The sequence below is a fragment of the Budorcas taxicolor genome, chromosome 4, assembly GCF_023091745.1.
Source record: "Budorcas taxicolor isolate Tak-1 chromosome 4, Takin1.1, whole genome shotgun sequence".
In the NCBI taxonomy this organism is placed as follows: Eukaryota; Metazoa; Chordata; class Mammalia; order Artiodactyla; family Bovidae; genus Budorcas; species Budorcas taxicolor.
In genome coordinates this window covers 114,888,850-114,904,671 of record NC_068913.1, presented here as the reverse complement: position 1 = coordinate 114,904,671, position 15,822 = coordinate 114,888,850, and the positions used below count along the sequence as shown (strand labels likewise).

General features: G+C 46.7%; 2 protein-coding genes across 2 annotated transcripts in view; one reads left to right on the top strand and one right to left on the bottom strand.

Annotated features, from left to right (window-relative positions):
* LOC128046576 (GTPase IMAP family member 8-like) overlaps positions 1 to 15,822 on the bottom strand; it is an 85,924-nt gene that overhangs the window by 14,870 nt on the left and 55,232 nt on the right. The window lies entirely within an intron of this gene.
* LOC128046577 (GTPase IMAP family member 6-like) lies at positions 1,647 to 7,520 on the top strand. Its single transcript, XM_052638709.1, is given in 4 exon segments — positions 1,647 to 1,671; positions 1,674 to 1,807; positions 3,282 to 3,366; positions 6,757 to 7,520. Coding segments are annotated over 4 exon segments (1,008 nt in total).

Genomic DNA, 15,822 nt, shown 5'->3' with positions numbered 1-15,822 from the left:
CAGATCTAATTGACAGTTGTTTGCATGGTAGACAATTTTTATGGTTTTTATTTACTTTTGCATCCATCAGTTTACTAAATTCTCCTATTGTTCATAATAGTTTATCAGCTTACTTTGTTAATTTTCCCCAGACTTATAAACAAATTGTCTACAAATAATGATAATTTCACATCCACCTTTACATTTTATACATGCAGTTTGTCTAGAAGAAATATTGTTTACAGTATATATTTCCTCTAGAAAAAAAAATTAAAAGTGTTAATATTGAACATTTGAATCCTCCATACATCCTTAAACCTCCAAAATATTTATTGAAATCTTTTTATTAATAGAGTACACTCCCTGAGAAATATTTTGGTTTCAGCTCTTAAAAGCAGTTCCAGAGAATAAAGATGGGAATGTGGCATTCAAGTAACTGAAAAAGTTCTTCAAGGTCCAAGCATCAAATAAAAGAAAGATCCTCTGAGAAAACAAAGAGGAAAAAGTCAGAAGTGACTAATACTTGGCCAGTATCACCTAAAGGGGGAGAAGAGGAGGAAAAGCAAAAAAAGAAAAGAAAAATTGTGATGCCCACAGCCTAGGAACACAGACCCACTGAGAGAGTAAGACTCAATCCCCAAGTAATGCTTCCCTCCTCACTCCTCCCCACATCACAGGACACAGGATGAAAATAGTGAATAAAGACGAGTGAACAGCAAGATACAAGTTCTATTTAAGAAGGGGTTTTAGGGAAACCCACAGACAACTGGGGAGACAAACAAGGGCACCAGAGGAGAATGAAGCTCCAGCAAACGTTAAACACAGCCCAGCTCCCAGCCAGGTCAACATAAAATTTCACACCACAGGCCTATTCACCTTAATTCCTCGTATCTGATATTATCATGTCTGACTTTCAGCAACATTACAGGATGTGCTAAAGGCAGGAGAAAACACAGAAAGCAAACCTTAGACCCAGACTCTGATGTGACACAGATCTTGGAATGTTCAGGCACAGAATGTGTGTGGATATACCCAAGTATAGAGAGACACTTATTGTAAAGCATTGACCGGTGAGGCTCATGGGATTATGGAGGTGACGAGTCTCAAGATCTAGGGTCAGCAAACTGGTGACCCTGGAGCCAATGGAGCGGCTGAAGGAGGAGCTGGGGGAGGAAGAGAGTCAGGGAGTATGCATCATGATGGAGAAGACAGAGGACGTCTGCAGGAAGGGGAATTCTCAAAAAGGGAGGAAATCAGGAAAAAAGCACTCTGCTGGCAGCACGTTTTCTGAAAGATCTGCTGCTTTGGTTTAAGCCTCTGAGTTCCACTTGTCCTAATTCAGGATAAAAGTAATAACAACATTCGTGTTCCTGTTTCCCCTGTTGATGTTACCAGTGAAGTCACTCAGTCGTGTCCCACTCTCTGCGACCCCATGGACTGCAGCCTGCCAGGCTCCTCTGTCAACGGGGTTTTCCAGGTGAGAACACTGGAGGAGATAGCCACCAAGGCTGCAGACAGGTGCAGCCTGAAGAGCTTTCGGCCTGGGGGCCCTTGCTGGAGAGCTCCGCCCACTTCCTCTTTCCTCTTCTCAGGGCTGACGGCTGCACTCTCAAGCGCAGTTCTTGAGCTGAGCTTCCGGATCACGTATTACTGAAAAAATATCCGCCATGTCCTCTACGTGTGTGTACTTTTGGGCACTGTCTCTGATCTCCTCCATTCAGCCTGCAGTGTGTTAGCTCTCAAAGGAGACACGGAGAGTTCAGGAGAGCACACGGCCCCAGGAGACGCAAGACATGGGCATTCCTCCTGCCCCACGGATAGCAGGGCGGTAAGTCCAAGGCCGTGGTGACCCTGCCTGTGTGTGAGTCTGTGTTTGTGTGTGTATTTTGCTTGAGAGTGCGTTGTGGGGATGCTGTGCATAGTATGTTTGTGTGTATATGTGTTTGTATGTATATGTGTGTGTGTTATGTTGGTGTGTATCTCTGTGTTGCTTGTGTCTATTTGTGTATAGATGAATGTGTTTTCCATGTGTTATGTTTGTATGTGTTGTATGTATGTTTATACATGTGTTTGTATGTTTGTGAGCATATGCATGAATGGTGTGTGTTGTGTTTCTGTGTATGGGTTGTTGTGAATATATGTGTGTGTCTTATGTGTCTCTGTGTCTTATGTTGGTGTTTGTGTGCTGTGTATGTATGTTCATATGTTTGTGAGTAAATGAGTGTTCATGTGTTGTACGTGTGTGCTATGTTTGTACTTTTTTACGTGTATGTGTGAAAGTAGTGTATGTGTTGTGTTTGTGTGTATCTTTTGTTTGTATGTTTGTGAGTGTGTGTTTGTGAGAGTATCTGTGTGTGTGCACCTGTTTCAGGAGCAATGGGAGGAGCCAGGGGAATCAGGGGGACCTTGCAGCCTTTGGGCTCTGCCTGGCACTCCCCGCTTAACCTTGGGCAGGACACTCTGTGAGTCTCACTTTTCTCCTGAGAAACCTCACAAGGTGACAGATCTGCTCCATGTTGGAGACAAACACTGGCACGTGGCCCACGTGTGGTGATGCCCCGTAGGGCAGGGTCTGGGGTGAGGTGGCCGGGGGCTGGGCAGACTGCTCTCTGGGCTTGAGAGTGGATGACAGGAGCTCCTGGTGGGCGACAATGCCCTCCTTGGCAAAGAGGACTGGGAATTGCTCTAGAAAACATCGTAAAATGTCCTGGAATCTTCCAGGGGGACAGGATCTCAGGAATGTTTAGTTTGGACTCAGCATCCACATCTCCAGGGACATGGAGGCCCCGGCAGCGTGACCACCCGAGTCGGTGGCCTGGAGCTGAGTGCTGAGGACCCTGGCCTCCCGGCAGGACTGCACCCCACGTGGAGAGGGAGCCTGTGCATGTCTGCTGCCCTCCTCACCACCCAGTGCTCGGCCTCTGTGGCCCTCACTGCCAGGCTCATGCCACAGATCGTTCTGGCCCCATGAGCCCCTCATCAGCCTCTCCAGCAATGTCCTGCTCATGTCACCCGGCACACTGGCCACTGCTTCCAGGACAGTGTCTGTCATGACGCGTCTCTGGTCATTTCTCCGCATCACAGAATCCCCCTGTTCCCCAAGTGGAGAACAAGTGCAGGGGCAGGAAGGCGGAAACAGGGTCCTTAAAGGAGATAGAGGGGGATATCTCAGACATCCCCTCACCCAGTCCCATGCCAACGAACCGATGCAAACAGCTTCCATGGGCAAGAGAAAGGCAAAAGTCAGGAGCCCCTGAAAGCTCAGAGGAAATATCAGTAAGACACGTTTTGTTTTTTCCTAGATGGAGGAAGAAGAATTCGAAATCCTTTTCCTGGAGGAACCTGAAAAAGGTGCATCTCAGGATCCTTCTCCAGACGGGTCAGGAGGTAAAACAACTTTCTAGCAGACATGAACTTGGGGGGGGGCGGCTAGGGCCTGAGGGGCAGGTGATGTGTTGGGAGGGGTAGCGGGAGTCCCCCCTGTCAGAGATTCGCCCACCGCAGTGGCCATCATTGGGCGTTTGGGTTGGGCCTCCCTTCACCCCAGCCAGACGGAAGGGAAGGCACCCTGATGGTGCCGTGGGTCAAAGGGGGTGACAGACCACAGCCACTGCCCCTTCACTGAGTGTCAGGAAGGACGTGTTCGTGGGTGTGACAGATGGCTCGCCCCAGGCCCCTGGTGGGTGTCGCGCTGGCTCTGCTGTGAGACTCTCAGGACCACGGGGGCTGCAAAGCACTAGTGAACACATAAGATGCAATCAAGGGCCCTCAGGTCTGGGCTCTGTCTTCCCAAGGGGCTCCCTCCCCACAAAAGCTGTTTCATCAGAGTCAGGGGCTTCACTTTCATGGGCTCAACTTTCCATCTCACCTGGGGAGACAGAACTTAGGAATTTAGGAATGCTGGAAATCCGTCACTTTCCTGGACAAAGGAATTGATTGGCAATTTATTATGCAGTTCCATGCACCTATGTTTTTATTAGAAGAACTTCAGTGGCCTGAACCATTGGGAGAAACCCATAATATTAAGCTGCATAGGAAAGCGACAGTCCCAGTGTTCACACCTGATTTACCCTTTTTGCAGCAATTGGGGTTAAGTATTACTTTAAAATTCCCTTCTGTGTTCAATGTATTTTGCTTTTAAGTCGAAAGGTGTGGCATGAGTGTCTCCAGGCTTGCCCAGATGGGGAACCACTGTCTTCCTCCAGCTTTGCATTTGAGTACAGATGGACGTTGCCCTTCCTTGCTTCTGTGGAACTCCCAGGCATTCACTCAGGTCACCTGCAGAAGCTGGAGGGAGACGATATCTTACAGTTGGAGTTGGTGGGTGGGACAGCCCATCAAGGCAGAAAGGCAGGAGAAACACACCCCTGCTGGGGAGAGCTGGAAGAAGACGGTGCCAGTCCTGGCCTCAAGAGGCTGAGGGCTCTGCACTGAGACACAGCAGTGTCTTCCCTGGGAACAGACTGGAAACTAGCTAGGGTTTGGTGCTTCTCTATGTGCTGTGGGTCCTGGGACCTGCAAGGCCAGGAGAAGGGAATTCCCTTCATGCCCTCCAGCCAGGGTCATTTCTAAAATCTGGACTTGGGGTCCTCAGTATTAGATGGGCATGAAACACCTACTTGCAGCTGATAGTTCTGATATTCTCCTGGGTGAGAAAATCCAGCTCAAACTTCACTGGTGGAGCTTAGGACTGTGACCCCAGTGTGAGCTGTGCTGTGGAGCTGGGGGTCTGGCTGAAAGGCCCCCACCCTCACAACATTCCTTGTTGGGAAAAGTGAAGGTAATGTGGAGTGTTCCATCACGGCAGGGAGATGACAGACACAGAGGCTGTGTGCTTCCAACTTCACCATCTTCCTGGAAAGGGTCTCCAACCAGAGGTGCTCAAGGAAGCTCAGTCTCCCAGTTCATGAGGGGATGATCCCACCTGGTGGGAACAGGTGGTCCGAGAAGAAGTTTCAAAACAGCAGCATGAAACATGGCATTCTACCATATGATCCCACAATTCCACTTCTGGGGAATATACCCCATACAGTTGAAACAGATATTGAATATAAGTGTGCTGAGGTACATAGCTGCATTATTCACAATAGCAAAAAGTGGAAACAACCCCCCCCAACTCCATATATTTCTGAATATGGAATCATATGTACACCTACGCCTACAGTGGAATATTCTGTTCAGTTCAGTTCAGTCGCTCAGTCGTGTCCGACTCTTTGTGACCCCATGAATCGTAGCACGCCAGGCCTCCCTGTCCATCACCAACTCCCGGACTTCACTGACTCACGTCCATCGAGTCAGTGATGCCATCCAGCCATCTCATCCTCTGTCGTCCCCTTCTCCTCCTGCCCCCAGTCCTTCCCAGCATCAGAGTCTTTTCCAATGAGTCAACTCTTTGCATCAGGTGGCCAAAGTACTGGAGTTTCAGCTTTAGCATCATTCCTTCCAAAGAAATCCCAGGGCTGATCTCCAGAATGGACTGGTTGGATCTCCTTGCAGTCCAAGGGACTCTCTAGAGTCTTCTCCAACACCACACTTCAAAAGCATCAATTCTTCGGTGCTCAGCCTTCTTCACAGTCCAACTCTCACATCCATACATGACCACTGGAAAAACCATAGCCTTGACTAGATGGACCTTAGTTGGCAAAGTAATGTCTCTGCTTTTCAATATGCTATCTAGGTTGGTCATAACTTTTCTTCCAAGGAGTAAACGTCTTTTAATTTCATGGCTGCAGTCACCATCTGTGGTGATTTTAGAGCCCCCCCAAATAAAGTCTGACACTGTTTCCACTGTTTCCCCATCTATTTCCCATGAAGTGATGGGACTGGATGCCACGACCTTCGTTTTCTGAATGTTGAGCTTTAAGCCAACTTTTTCACTCTCCACTTTCACTTTCATCAAGAGGCTTTTTAGTTCCTCTTCAATTTCTGCCATAAGGGTGGTGTCATCTGCATATCTGAGGTTATTGATATTTCTCCCGGTAATCTTGATTCCAGCTTGTGTTTCTTCCAGTCCAGCATTTCTCATGATGTACTCTGCATAGAAGTTAAATAAGCAGGGTGACAATATACATCCTTGACGTACTCCTTTTCCTATTTGGAACCAGTCTGTTGTTCCATGTCCAGTTCTAACTGTTGCTTCCTGGCCTGCATACAGATTTCTCAAGAGGCAGGTCAGGTGGTCTGGTATTCCCAACTCTCTCAGAATTTTCCACAGTTTATTGTGATCCACACAGTCAAAGGAATATTATTCAGCCTTAAAAAGGAAGGCAATTCTGACACTTGCTCCAACATGAATGAAGCTTGAACATATTATGCAAAGTGAATAAGCCAGACACAACAGGGAAAAAATTGCCTGATTCCAGTAATGTGAGGTCCTTAGAACAGTCAAACACATGGAGACAGAAAGAGCAGTGGACATCAGGTGGTGGGGAGGAAGAATGGGGAGTTAGTGTTTAATGGGGACAGGGTGTCATTCGGGAAGATGGAGAGTTCTTGAGATGCTCAAGTGATGACTGCCCAGCAATGTGAATGTATGGAAGGCTACACCTAAATATGGTGCAAACAGTACATTTTAGGTTATGTATTTTCTACCTTATTTCCCCCCCAAAAAAATTCAGAAAAAAGAAAAGGAAGGAAAGCCTGTGAACCTAGAGCATATCTCAGATGCAGACGCTGGGCTTCCTTTGTCCTGCCCGCACCAGGACCGTCTGGCCCCGGGGAGGCTAAAGTGGGGGACGGGCTCTAACCACAGGCCCCACCTTCTCTTGATGCTTCCAGGGCTGCGGGGGAATGAAGGGACCCCGCAGACACTGAGGCTCATCCTGGTGGGAAAATCCGGGAGCGGGAAAAGCGCCACGGGAAACAGCATCCTCGGGAGGAGAGTGTTCGAGTCCAAGCTCAGCACTCGCCCGGTGACCCAGGCCTTCCAGGAGGGGCGCCGCGCGTGGGCGGGGAGGGAGCTGCAGGTCATCGACACCCCCGACATCCTGTCTCGCTGGGCGGCGCCCCAGGGGACCGCTCAGGGCGCCCGCTCCCCACCGGGGCCGCACGCGGTGCTCCTGGTGACACAGCTCGGCCGCTTCACCGAGGAGGACCAGCGGGTGGCCAGGCGCCTCGAGGAGGTGTTCGGGGCCGGCGTCCTGGCCCGCACCGTCCTGGTGTTCACGCGGAACGAGGACCTGGACGGCGGCTCGCTGGGGACGTACCTGCAGGAGACCGACAACTGGGCGCTGGCCAAGCTGGACGTGGTCTGCTCAAGGCGACACTGCGGCTTCAACAACAAGGGGGATGGAGCCGAGCAGGAGGCCCAGCTGAGGGAGCTCATGCGGCAGGTCGAAGGGGTCCTGTGGGAGCACGAGGGCCGCGCCTACAGCCCCCCGGCCGCCCCCCAGCCCCACGCTGCGCCCCGTGAGAGCTGGGGCCTCTGGCGGCCTGGCGCCGAGGAGGGGTGTGGGGACCAGGCCTGGCTGCGGGGCCTTTGCCACATCCTGAAGGAGCCCGAGCAAGCTGGACGCCAGCTCCCGCCCAGCGCGCCCATCTGAGGCACAGGCCTCCGTGGCTTCCTGCCTGCCTCCCTTGGCCAGTGTCTGGCTCCCAGGCTCCTCACTTGCCCACTCCATCCCAGGGGTCCCTGGCCCCTCCTGTCTCCAGGGAAGCCTCTGGTCAGGCAAGAGGAGGTGGGTGGGCTCCTGAGTTCTCAGGTCCTTCATCACACCTTCCAGAACACAGGGGCCCTCCTGCTCTGCACCCCCAGCCATTCCTTGCGTGTCGCTGGCGTTCCCTCTCTGAAACAGAACTCTGAGAGAAGCCAAGCCTCCTGAGGCGGGCCTGTGCTCCCTTCTGCCGTGGAACCCGGCAGCATCCGGGCCACTGGAGTCTCGGCTTAAAACTTGATGCAGCAGATCAGCGTGGAACGTGGACCAGGCAACTCTGCCTCTCTTGGGCTGTGTCCTTGCCCTTTAAGAGGGCAGGCACGATGGCTTTTAAAACCCTGTGCCAGAGGGGCAGGCCAGGCTCTGGGCTGGGGAGGAGAGGGCAATTAGAAACGGGGGAGGGCCACAAGGAGCTGCTCTTGATTCGCTCTTGAAAGAGGCCATCACCCGCAGCAAAGGGGCCCCATGGGAAGGAGCGGAGCAGGGCAGGCATATCCAGGGGCCAGGTCTGCTCAGGAAATGGGGCATAGACCTGGCTGCAGGACACACAACCCCCCAGGGGTCCAAGTGGACTTGGATAGCAGAGGAGCTCTTCCCAGGGAGGCTTGGACAAGGGAGGTCACACACCTGAAACCACCCTTCTGATGCCCACCCTCCTGCATGGAGAGCAGAGACTTCCAGCTCAGCCTCTGTCTGACCTGCAACCCCTTCCCTTCTCCCTTAAGAGAGAGGAGAAAGTGAGGGGTGTCTGGGCGTGTAAGCAGGTTCCCCAGCCAGGTGTTTGGGGGTGTAGAATGGAAGGAGGAAGGAAGAAAGAAAGGGAAGTTGCAAAGAAAGAAGCAGACCATGTGAACGTCCTCAGGAGCAGCCTACGGGCCTCGGAGAGTCCTGCAACTCCGAGTGTCATCTCGTCCTCACCCAGAGGACCCCTGAGAAAGCTGGAGCAGGTCTTTAGCTAAAAGGGTCTGGAGTCAGAACAGAGACACATTGGAGTATGCTTAAGACAGCCTTTGCGCCAGACCATTTACTAAGTAGGTGATCATCTCCTGCTGAACTGAAACAGCAGTTACCATATGGTGAATTTTCATATTCCCTATGATTTCTGTGAGAATTTTTGCCTCTCTTCTTGTCTTCCATCTTCTCAACTCCTATATGAATAAAATATTGACTTGATTCCTTGGCTTTGATTGTAATGTGAACTCTCCCCCTCCACCTCCGATTTCTTCCCCAGCCACCATTTTTGTATTTCTTTTGTTATTTTCAGGCATTTCTTCTTCTGTGTGAAAATTAAAATTACTTGTTGAATTTTCTAAAAAGTACACTGTTGGTATTCCAGTTGGAGTTGTCTTATGTTCATGTATTGAATTTGGAAGAATTGGAAGGAAGATAAGTCAGAGAAGGACAAGTACTGTGTAATACGTGGAATCTAAAAAGTCAAACCTGTTTAAAAAAGGAAGAGAATGGTGGTTACCAAGAAGTGGGAGCACAGGGGATAAGACTGATGGTGTTCCAGGCACAGACTTGTCGCAAGCACTAAAAAGCCACAGAGGTCTAAAGTACAGTATACTGAATATAGACAATAATATTATAGTATAAGTATGTGATATGCTGAAGATTGTTAAAATGGCAACCGTACTATGATACACCAGTCTACCAAAGTAACACTCAGCACACCTTAAATTTACACAATGTGAAAAGAACAAATTTAAAGTCACATTAAAAATCTGAAACATTAAAAAAAAAACTGGGAGAATCTGTAAATTCTTCAAGGATAAGTGAAATAAAGTCATTTTGTTTCTAAATGAATAGGCCCATTACTTCATAGCCCCTAAACTGACAGCGAAAGTCATTTGCATTTCCTTTAAGAAGATAAATATCTTTAAATTAGGTACTTTCCTTTTAACCCTGTTGGCCTAATTGCTCTCATCCTAGAAAATATAAGTATTAACCAAATGTCAGGCACTGTCACTCACAAAACGTCAAGTCCCTAAATGACAAATGGCAAGTCACTTAAAACACATCATTCATTAAAAATTCTAAAGGCAGATGAATGGATAAGAAAGCTGTGGTACATATACACAGTGGAGTATTACTCAGCCATTAAAAATAATTCATTTGAATCAGTTCTAATGAGATGGATGGAACTGGAGCTGATTATACAGAGTGAAGTAAGCCAGAAAGAATAACACCAATACAGTATACTAACACATATATATGGAATTTAGAAAGATGGTAATGATGACCCTGTATTCAAGACAGCAAAAGAGACACAGATGTGTAGAGCGGACTTTTGGACTCTGAGGGAGAGGGAGAGGGTGGGAAGATTTGGGAGAATGGCATTGAAACATGTATACTATCAGGTAAGAAATGAATCACCAGTCTATGTCCGATGCAGGATACAGGATGCTTGGGGCCGGTGCATGAGGATGACCCAGAGAGATGTTATGGGGAGGGAGGTGGGGGGGGGGGGGTTCATGTTTGGGAACGCATATACACCCATGGTGGATTCATGTCAATGTATGGCAAAACCAATACAGTATTGTAAAGTAAAATAAAGTAAAAATAAAAATTAAAAAAAAATTCTAAAGGAATTTCTTAAAATTTTACAGAATATGGGGTTTTCTCGCCTTTGTTACTAAAAATCAAAGAAAATCCATGACATTTCAGAAGGAAGGGGAGCTGTTGCTTCACACCATCACTCCCTGAGCATCAGAGAACAGAGAAGGCGTGGTCCGTTTATTCTGGAAATCCCATGGTCTGTGTACCAGAAAGAAAGAGGTGCTGAGGATGAGGTCATGGGTAGGGGGAGGAGAGGGGTTTGTCTTGGCCAAAGCTGTGAAAATAGTGACCTTTGGAATTCATTATTCTCAAAAAAAAAAAACCAAAAAAACCACAAACAAAAACAAAAAACACAAAACCCTACACTGGAGCAAAGCATGAAAGAGATCTGGAGAGTCAAAAGTGACCAGTGAGTCCATGGGCTGCTTCCTCCTTGGTGGGTCAAAGCAGTGGCTAAAAATCTCAGGGAAGTGTTCCAGCTCTGAATTCTCCTGTAATAACTTTCATACACTCTGTGGAAAATTCAAAATAATGAGAGTTTTTAAACAACTGTTGGAAGACACTGAGAGTGACCAAATACAGGGAGAGGCTATGGGGAACTTGACGCTTCACTCAGGGGCCATGTGGCTGTCACATGTATGTGGTTCGCCCCTGAGAGTACGTCTCCATCCTGCTGATCCAGGGATGCGCTCAAGCAGAAATTCACAGGGACCTGAGCGTAAGAGGATGGAGTTTGGGGGCAGCCAGAGAGGGTAGATATTGATGGAGAACTCCCACAGAGGGGCATGAGTGGGAGCATGAGCAATTCTGTATAAAAACTCCTTTCAAGTCTTTGGATGACCCAGGAATTGCGGTCTCTAAAGGGTCCAGGGGAGGTGTTTTGGAAGGATGAATAAGCTGGTCAGAGATTTCAGCAGTTGCCCTCAGCAGCAAAGACAGAATTTTAGATTCTAGTCCACCAAGTAGTCCACTGAAGTACTAGTGGGAGTAAAGATCACCTCAGGACTAAGGGACTTGCCCTGAAAGAGCAAAACTGGAACAGTTCCTTGCTAACGACATTAAGCCTTCCCAGGTTAAGTTCAAAGGCATCGACCAGTAATTTAAGTGCCTGCTGGAGCAAACCCAGGATCCTTCAGAAGAGCATAATAACATCCCGAGTCTCTACAACATGCTATGGACAATATCCTTTAAACTATTACAAGTTCTTATTTTCTAACACAAAGGTAGAAAGTTATAAAACTTCCCTCTACACATGTTTACCTGCATCTTATTATGTTTTGTGTGTTCTCTTTTCACTATCACTCAGTTTAGGATATTTTGCAAATTCTTTGTGATATCTTTTATCTCTCATGGATATTAAGGAGAATGTATTTAATTTCCAAATATTTGAGTATTTTCTAGAAATTGCAGTATCCAGTATGGTAGACACTAGCCATATGTGGTTATTGGGAATTTGGAATATAGCTATACCTGGGAAACTGAACTTTTATTTCATGATAATTTGTTTTAATTTAAATTTAAACACTGAAACACGGTAAAATATTTTACTGTTCAACACAGTTCTGTTGTTTGGGTAGAAATACACTTCACTCTAACTGTTGTATTACGTATTATTCTTGTATTGCAATGTAAACCTTGGGCACATTTACCATTTCTAGTGTCAGAACATAATAAACACATCATCACTGATTTAGTCGATGTCTGAAGACTGTCTCCCTTTAAACAATCTTCCTAATGAGTGTTGTGGTACTTTTATGAACACTTTGTGTAGACAACCTGGGTTACAGTGATACAGAGCTACATTTAGTTGGTTATTAAATTTAAATCCTGATGATTATTTTACTTATGATAGATTCCGATTAAGTTTTAGTTAAAAGTAAGCATGGAGAAAATTTAAGCTTCAAAATGAAGGCATGATTTTGGTGCAGAATGAATGGAGATGACAAAGCAGGTACTAAACTGGAACAGGAGAGAGAAAAAGAGCCGGGAAGATGTTTTACAACATTCACCATGAATGGTAATTGCAGTGTGCTGCAGTGCAGTGAAACCAAGAAAAAAGAAACAAAAGGTGTTAGAGATCTTTTCAGTCAATACATACAGGGTTTGATAAAAGGGTTCCTTTTAGCCATTAAAAACAGACTTGACAAAACTAGTAACGGAAGCCAGAATTGAATGGCCAACAAAAAACACTCTGGACGGCTTTTAACAGACTCAGGACTTGCAACTTGGACCAGCTATAAAACAACTTGGATTATTGTGTGAAAAAAAACATTTTCAATTGGAGAGATGATGAAAAATATTATTACTTTGGTTATGCAAAGTTTTCTTGCAAATGTTTAAAGAAAAAACTAAAAATGCTAATGTATACAAAACATGAAAGACCTTCTACCAAATAATTGCCCAGAGAAGAAAAGACCTTTGAAATAATATCAAAGATTAGTGGACTTAAAGTTTTAAAAATTGCAAGTCTTTTTCTTTAGAGCTACATGAGAAGTGTTACTTTAGACACAATCGACATAACACTTTGAGTATGTCTTTATTTTCTTCTCTATGTGATATTTGACTTGCTCAGTTCTTGCCTGATTGTGTCACAAGCTCTTCATTTAGCTGTGCTTAGTCGCCACTGCAGATGGTGACTGCAGCCATGAAGTTAAAAGACGCTTACTCCTTGGAAGAAAAGTTATGATCAACCTAGATAGCATATTGAAAAGCAGAGACATTACTTTGCCAACAAAGTTCCATCTAGTCAAGGCTATGGTTTTTCCAGTGGTCATGTATAGATGTGAGAGTTGGACTGTGAAGAAAGCTGAGTGCCGAAGAACTGATGCTTTTGAAGTGTGGTGTTGGAGAAGACTCTTGAGAGTCCCTTGGACTGCAAGGAGATCCAGCCAGGAGATCTCCTTCTGAAGGAGATCAGCCATGGGATTTGTTTGGAGCTGAAACTCCAGTACTTTGGCCACCTCATGCGAAGAGCTGACTCATTGGAAAATACTCTGATGCTGGGAGGGGTTGGGGGCAGGAGGAGAAGGGGACGACAGAGGATGAGATGGCTGGATGGCATCACTGACTCGATGGATGTGAGTCTGAGTGAAGTCCGGGAGTTGGTGATGGACAGGGAGGCCTGGCGTGCTGCGATTCATGGGGTCACAAAGAGTCGGACACGACTGAGCGACTGAACTGAACTGAACTGAGTTGCCCAGCATTTCACATGATGTACCCTGCATATAATTTAAATAAGCAGGGTGACAATATACAGCCTTGATGTATTCCTTTCCCAATTTGGAACCAGTCTGTTGTTCCATGTCCAGTTCTAACTGTTGCTTCAAGATTGCTGGGAGAAATATCAATAACCTCAGATATGCAGATGATACCACCCTTATAGCAGAAAGTGAAGAGGAACTAAAGAGCCTCTTGATGAAAGTGAAAGAGGAGAGTGAAAAAACTGGTTTAAAATTCAACGTTCAAAAAATGAAGATCATGGCATCCAGTCCCATCACTTCATGGCGAATAGATGGTGAAACAATGAGAACGGTGACAGACTTTATTTTTTGGGCTCCACAATCACTGCAGATGGTGACTGCAGCCATGAAATTAAGAGATGCTTGCTCCTTGGAAGAAAAGCTATAACCAACCTAGTTCAGTTCATTTCAGTTCAGTCACTCAGTCGTGTCCGACTCTCTGTGACCCCATGAATCGCAGCACGCCAGGCCTCCCTGTCCATCACCAACTCCCGGAGTTCACTCAAACTCATGTCCATTGAGTCGGTGATGGCATCCAGACAGCATATTAAAAAGCAGAGACATTACTTTGCTGACAAAGGTCCATCTAGTCAAAGCTATGGCTTTTCCAGTAGTCATGTATGGATGTGAGAGCCAGACTCTAAAGAAAGTTGAGTGCCGAAGAACTGATGCTTTTGAACTGTGGTGTTGGAGAAGACTCTTGAGAGTCACTTTGACTGCAAGGAGATCCACCAGTTCATCTTAAAGATCAGTACTGAATATTCCTCAGAAGGACTGATGCTGAAGCAGACACTCCAATACTTTGGCCACCTGATGGGAAGAACTGACTCATTGGAAAAGACCCTGATGCTGGGAAGGATTGAAGGCAGGAAGAGAAGGGGATGCCAGAGGATGAGATGGTTCCATGGCATCACTGACTCAATGGACATGATTTTGAGCAAGTTCTGGGTGTTGGTGATGGACTGGGATGCCTGGTGTGCTGCAGTCCATGGGGTTGCAAAGAGTTGGACATGACTGAGTGACTGAACAGGACTGAATTGGGCTCTCTTCCATTTCCAGGAGAAGGAGGACTCTAACTGTGGTTTCTGGTCCCTGTTTTATCTCCACTTCATCTTTACTTAGGAGTCCTAGGATATGGGTAACGATATGGTGTTTTGCTTTATTAGATTCAGTTCTTTGTATGTATACTTTTTATTCAGAATCCTGGAGGGGAGAAGGGTCTTTGGCACCCTCGATCTAGCTGGTAATACTTGGAGCAGAGGAAATGCCTTCAAAAAATTTGAAGCCACTATCCCTTTCTTTGTCAGACACAGGGTATTTGCTCCAGTGCAATCACTCTCAAATCACTGTCAAGAACCAGCCACACTGGCAATGCCAGGGAACTGTTAGGTGTGCAAATTCTCAGGTCTACTCATTCAGTAACTTTGTATGTTAACAAGTCTTCCAGCTGACTCTGATGCGTGCTCAGTTTAGTTCAGTTCAGTGGCTTAGTCGTGTCTGACTCGCTGCGATCCCATGAACCACAGCACGCCAGGCCTCCCTGTCCATTACCAACTCCTGGAGTCCACCCAAACCCATGTCCATTGAATTGGTGATGCCATCCAACCATCTCATCCTCTGTCATCCCCTTCTCCTCCTGCCCTCAATCTTTCTCAGCATTAGGGTCTTTTCAAATGAGTCAGCTCTCTGCATCAGGTGGCCAAAGTGTTGGCACTTCAGCTTCAACATCAGTCCTTCCAATGAACACCCAAGACTGATCACCTTTAGGAAGGACTGGTTGGATCTCCTTGGAGTCCAAGGGACTCTCAAGAGTCTTCTCCAACACCACAGTTCAAAACCGTCAATTCTTCAGCGCTCAGCTTTCTTTATAGTCAAACTCTCACATCCATACATGACCACTGGAAAAACCATAGCCTTGACTAGACAGACCTTTGTTGGCAAAGTAATGTCTCTGCTTTCTAATATGCTGTCTAGGTTTGTCATGACTTTCCTTCCTAGGAGTAAGCGTCTTTTAATTTCATTGTTGCAATCACCATCTGCAGTGATTTTGGAGCCCAGAAAAATAATGTCAGCCACAGTTACCACTGTTTCCCCATCTATTTGCCATGAAGTGATGGGACCGGATGCCATGATCTTCATTTTCTGAATGTTGAGCTTTAAGCCAACTTTTTCACTCTCCTCTTTCACTTTCATCAAGAGGCTCTTTAGTTCTTCTTCACTTTCTTCCATAAGGGTGGTGTCATCTGCATATCTGAGGTTATTGATATTTCTCCCGGCAATCTTGATTCCAGCTTGTGCTTCCTCCAGCCCAGTATCTTTCATAATGCTCTCTGCATAGAAGTTAAATAAGCAGGGTGACAATATACAGCCTTGACGTACTCCTTTTCCTATTT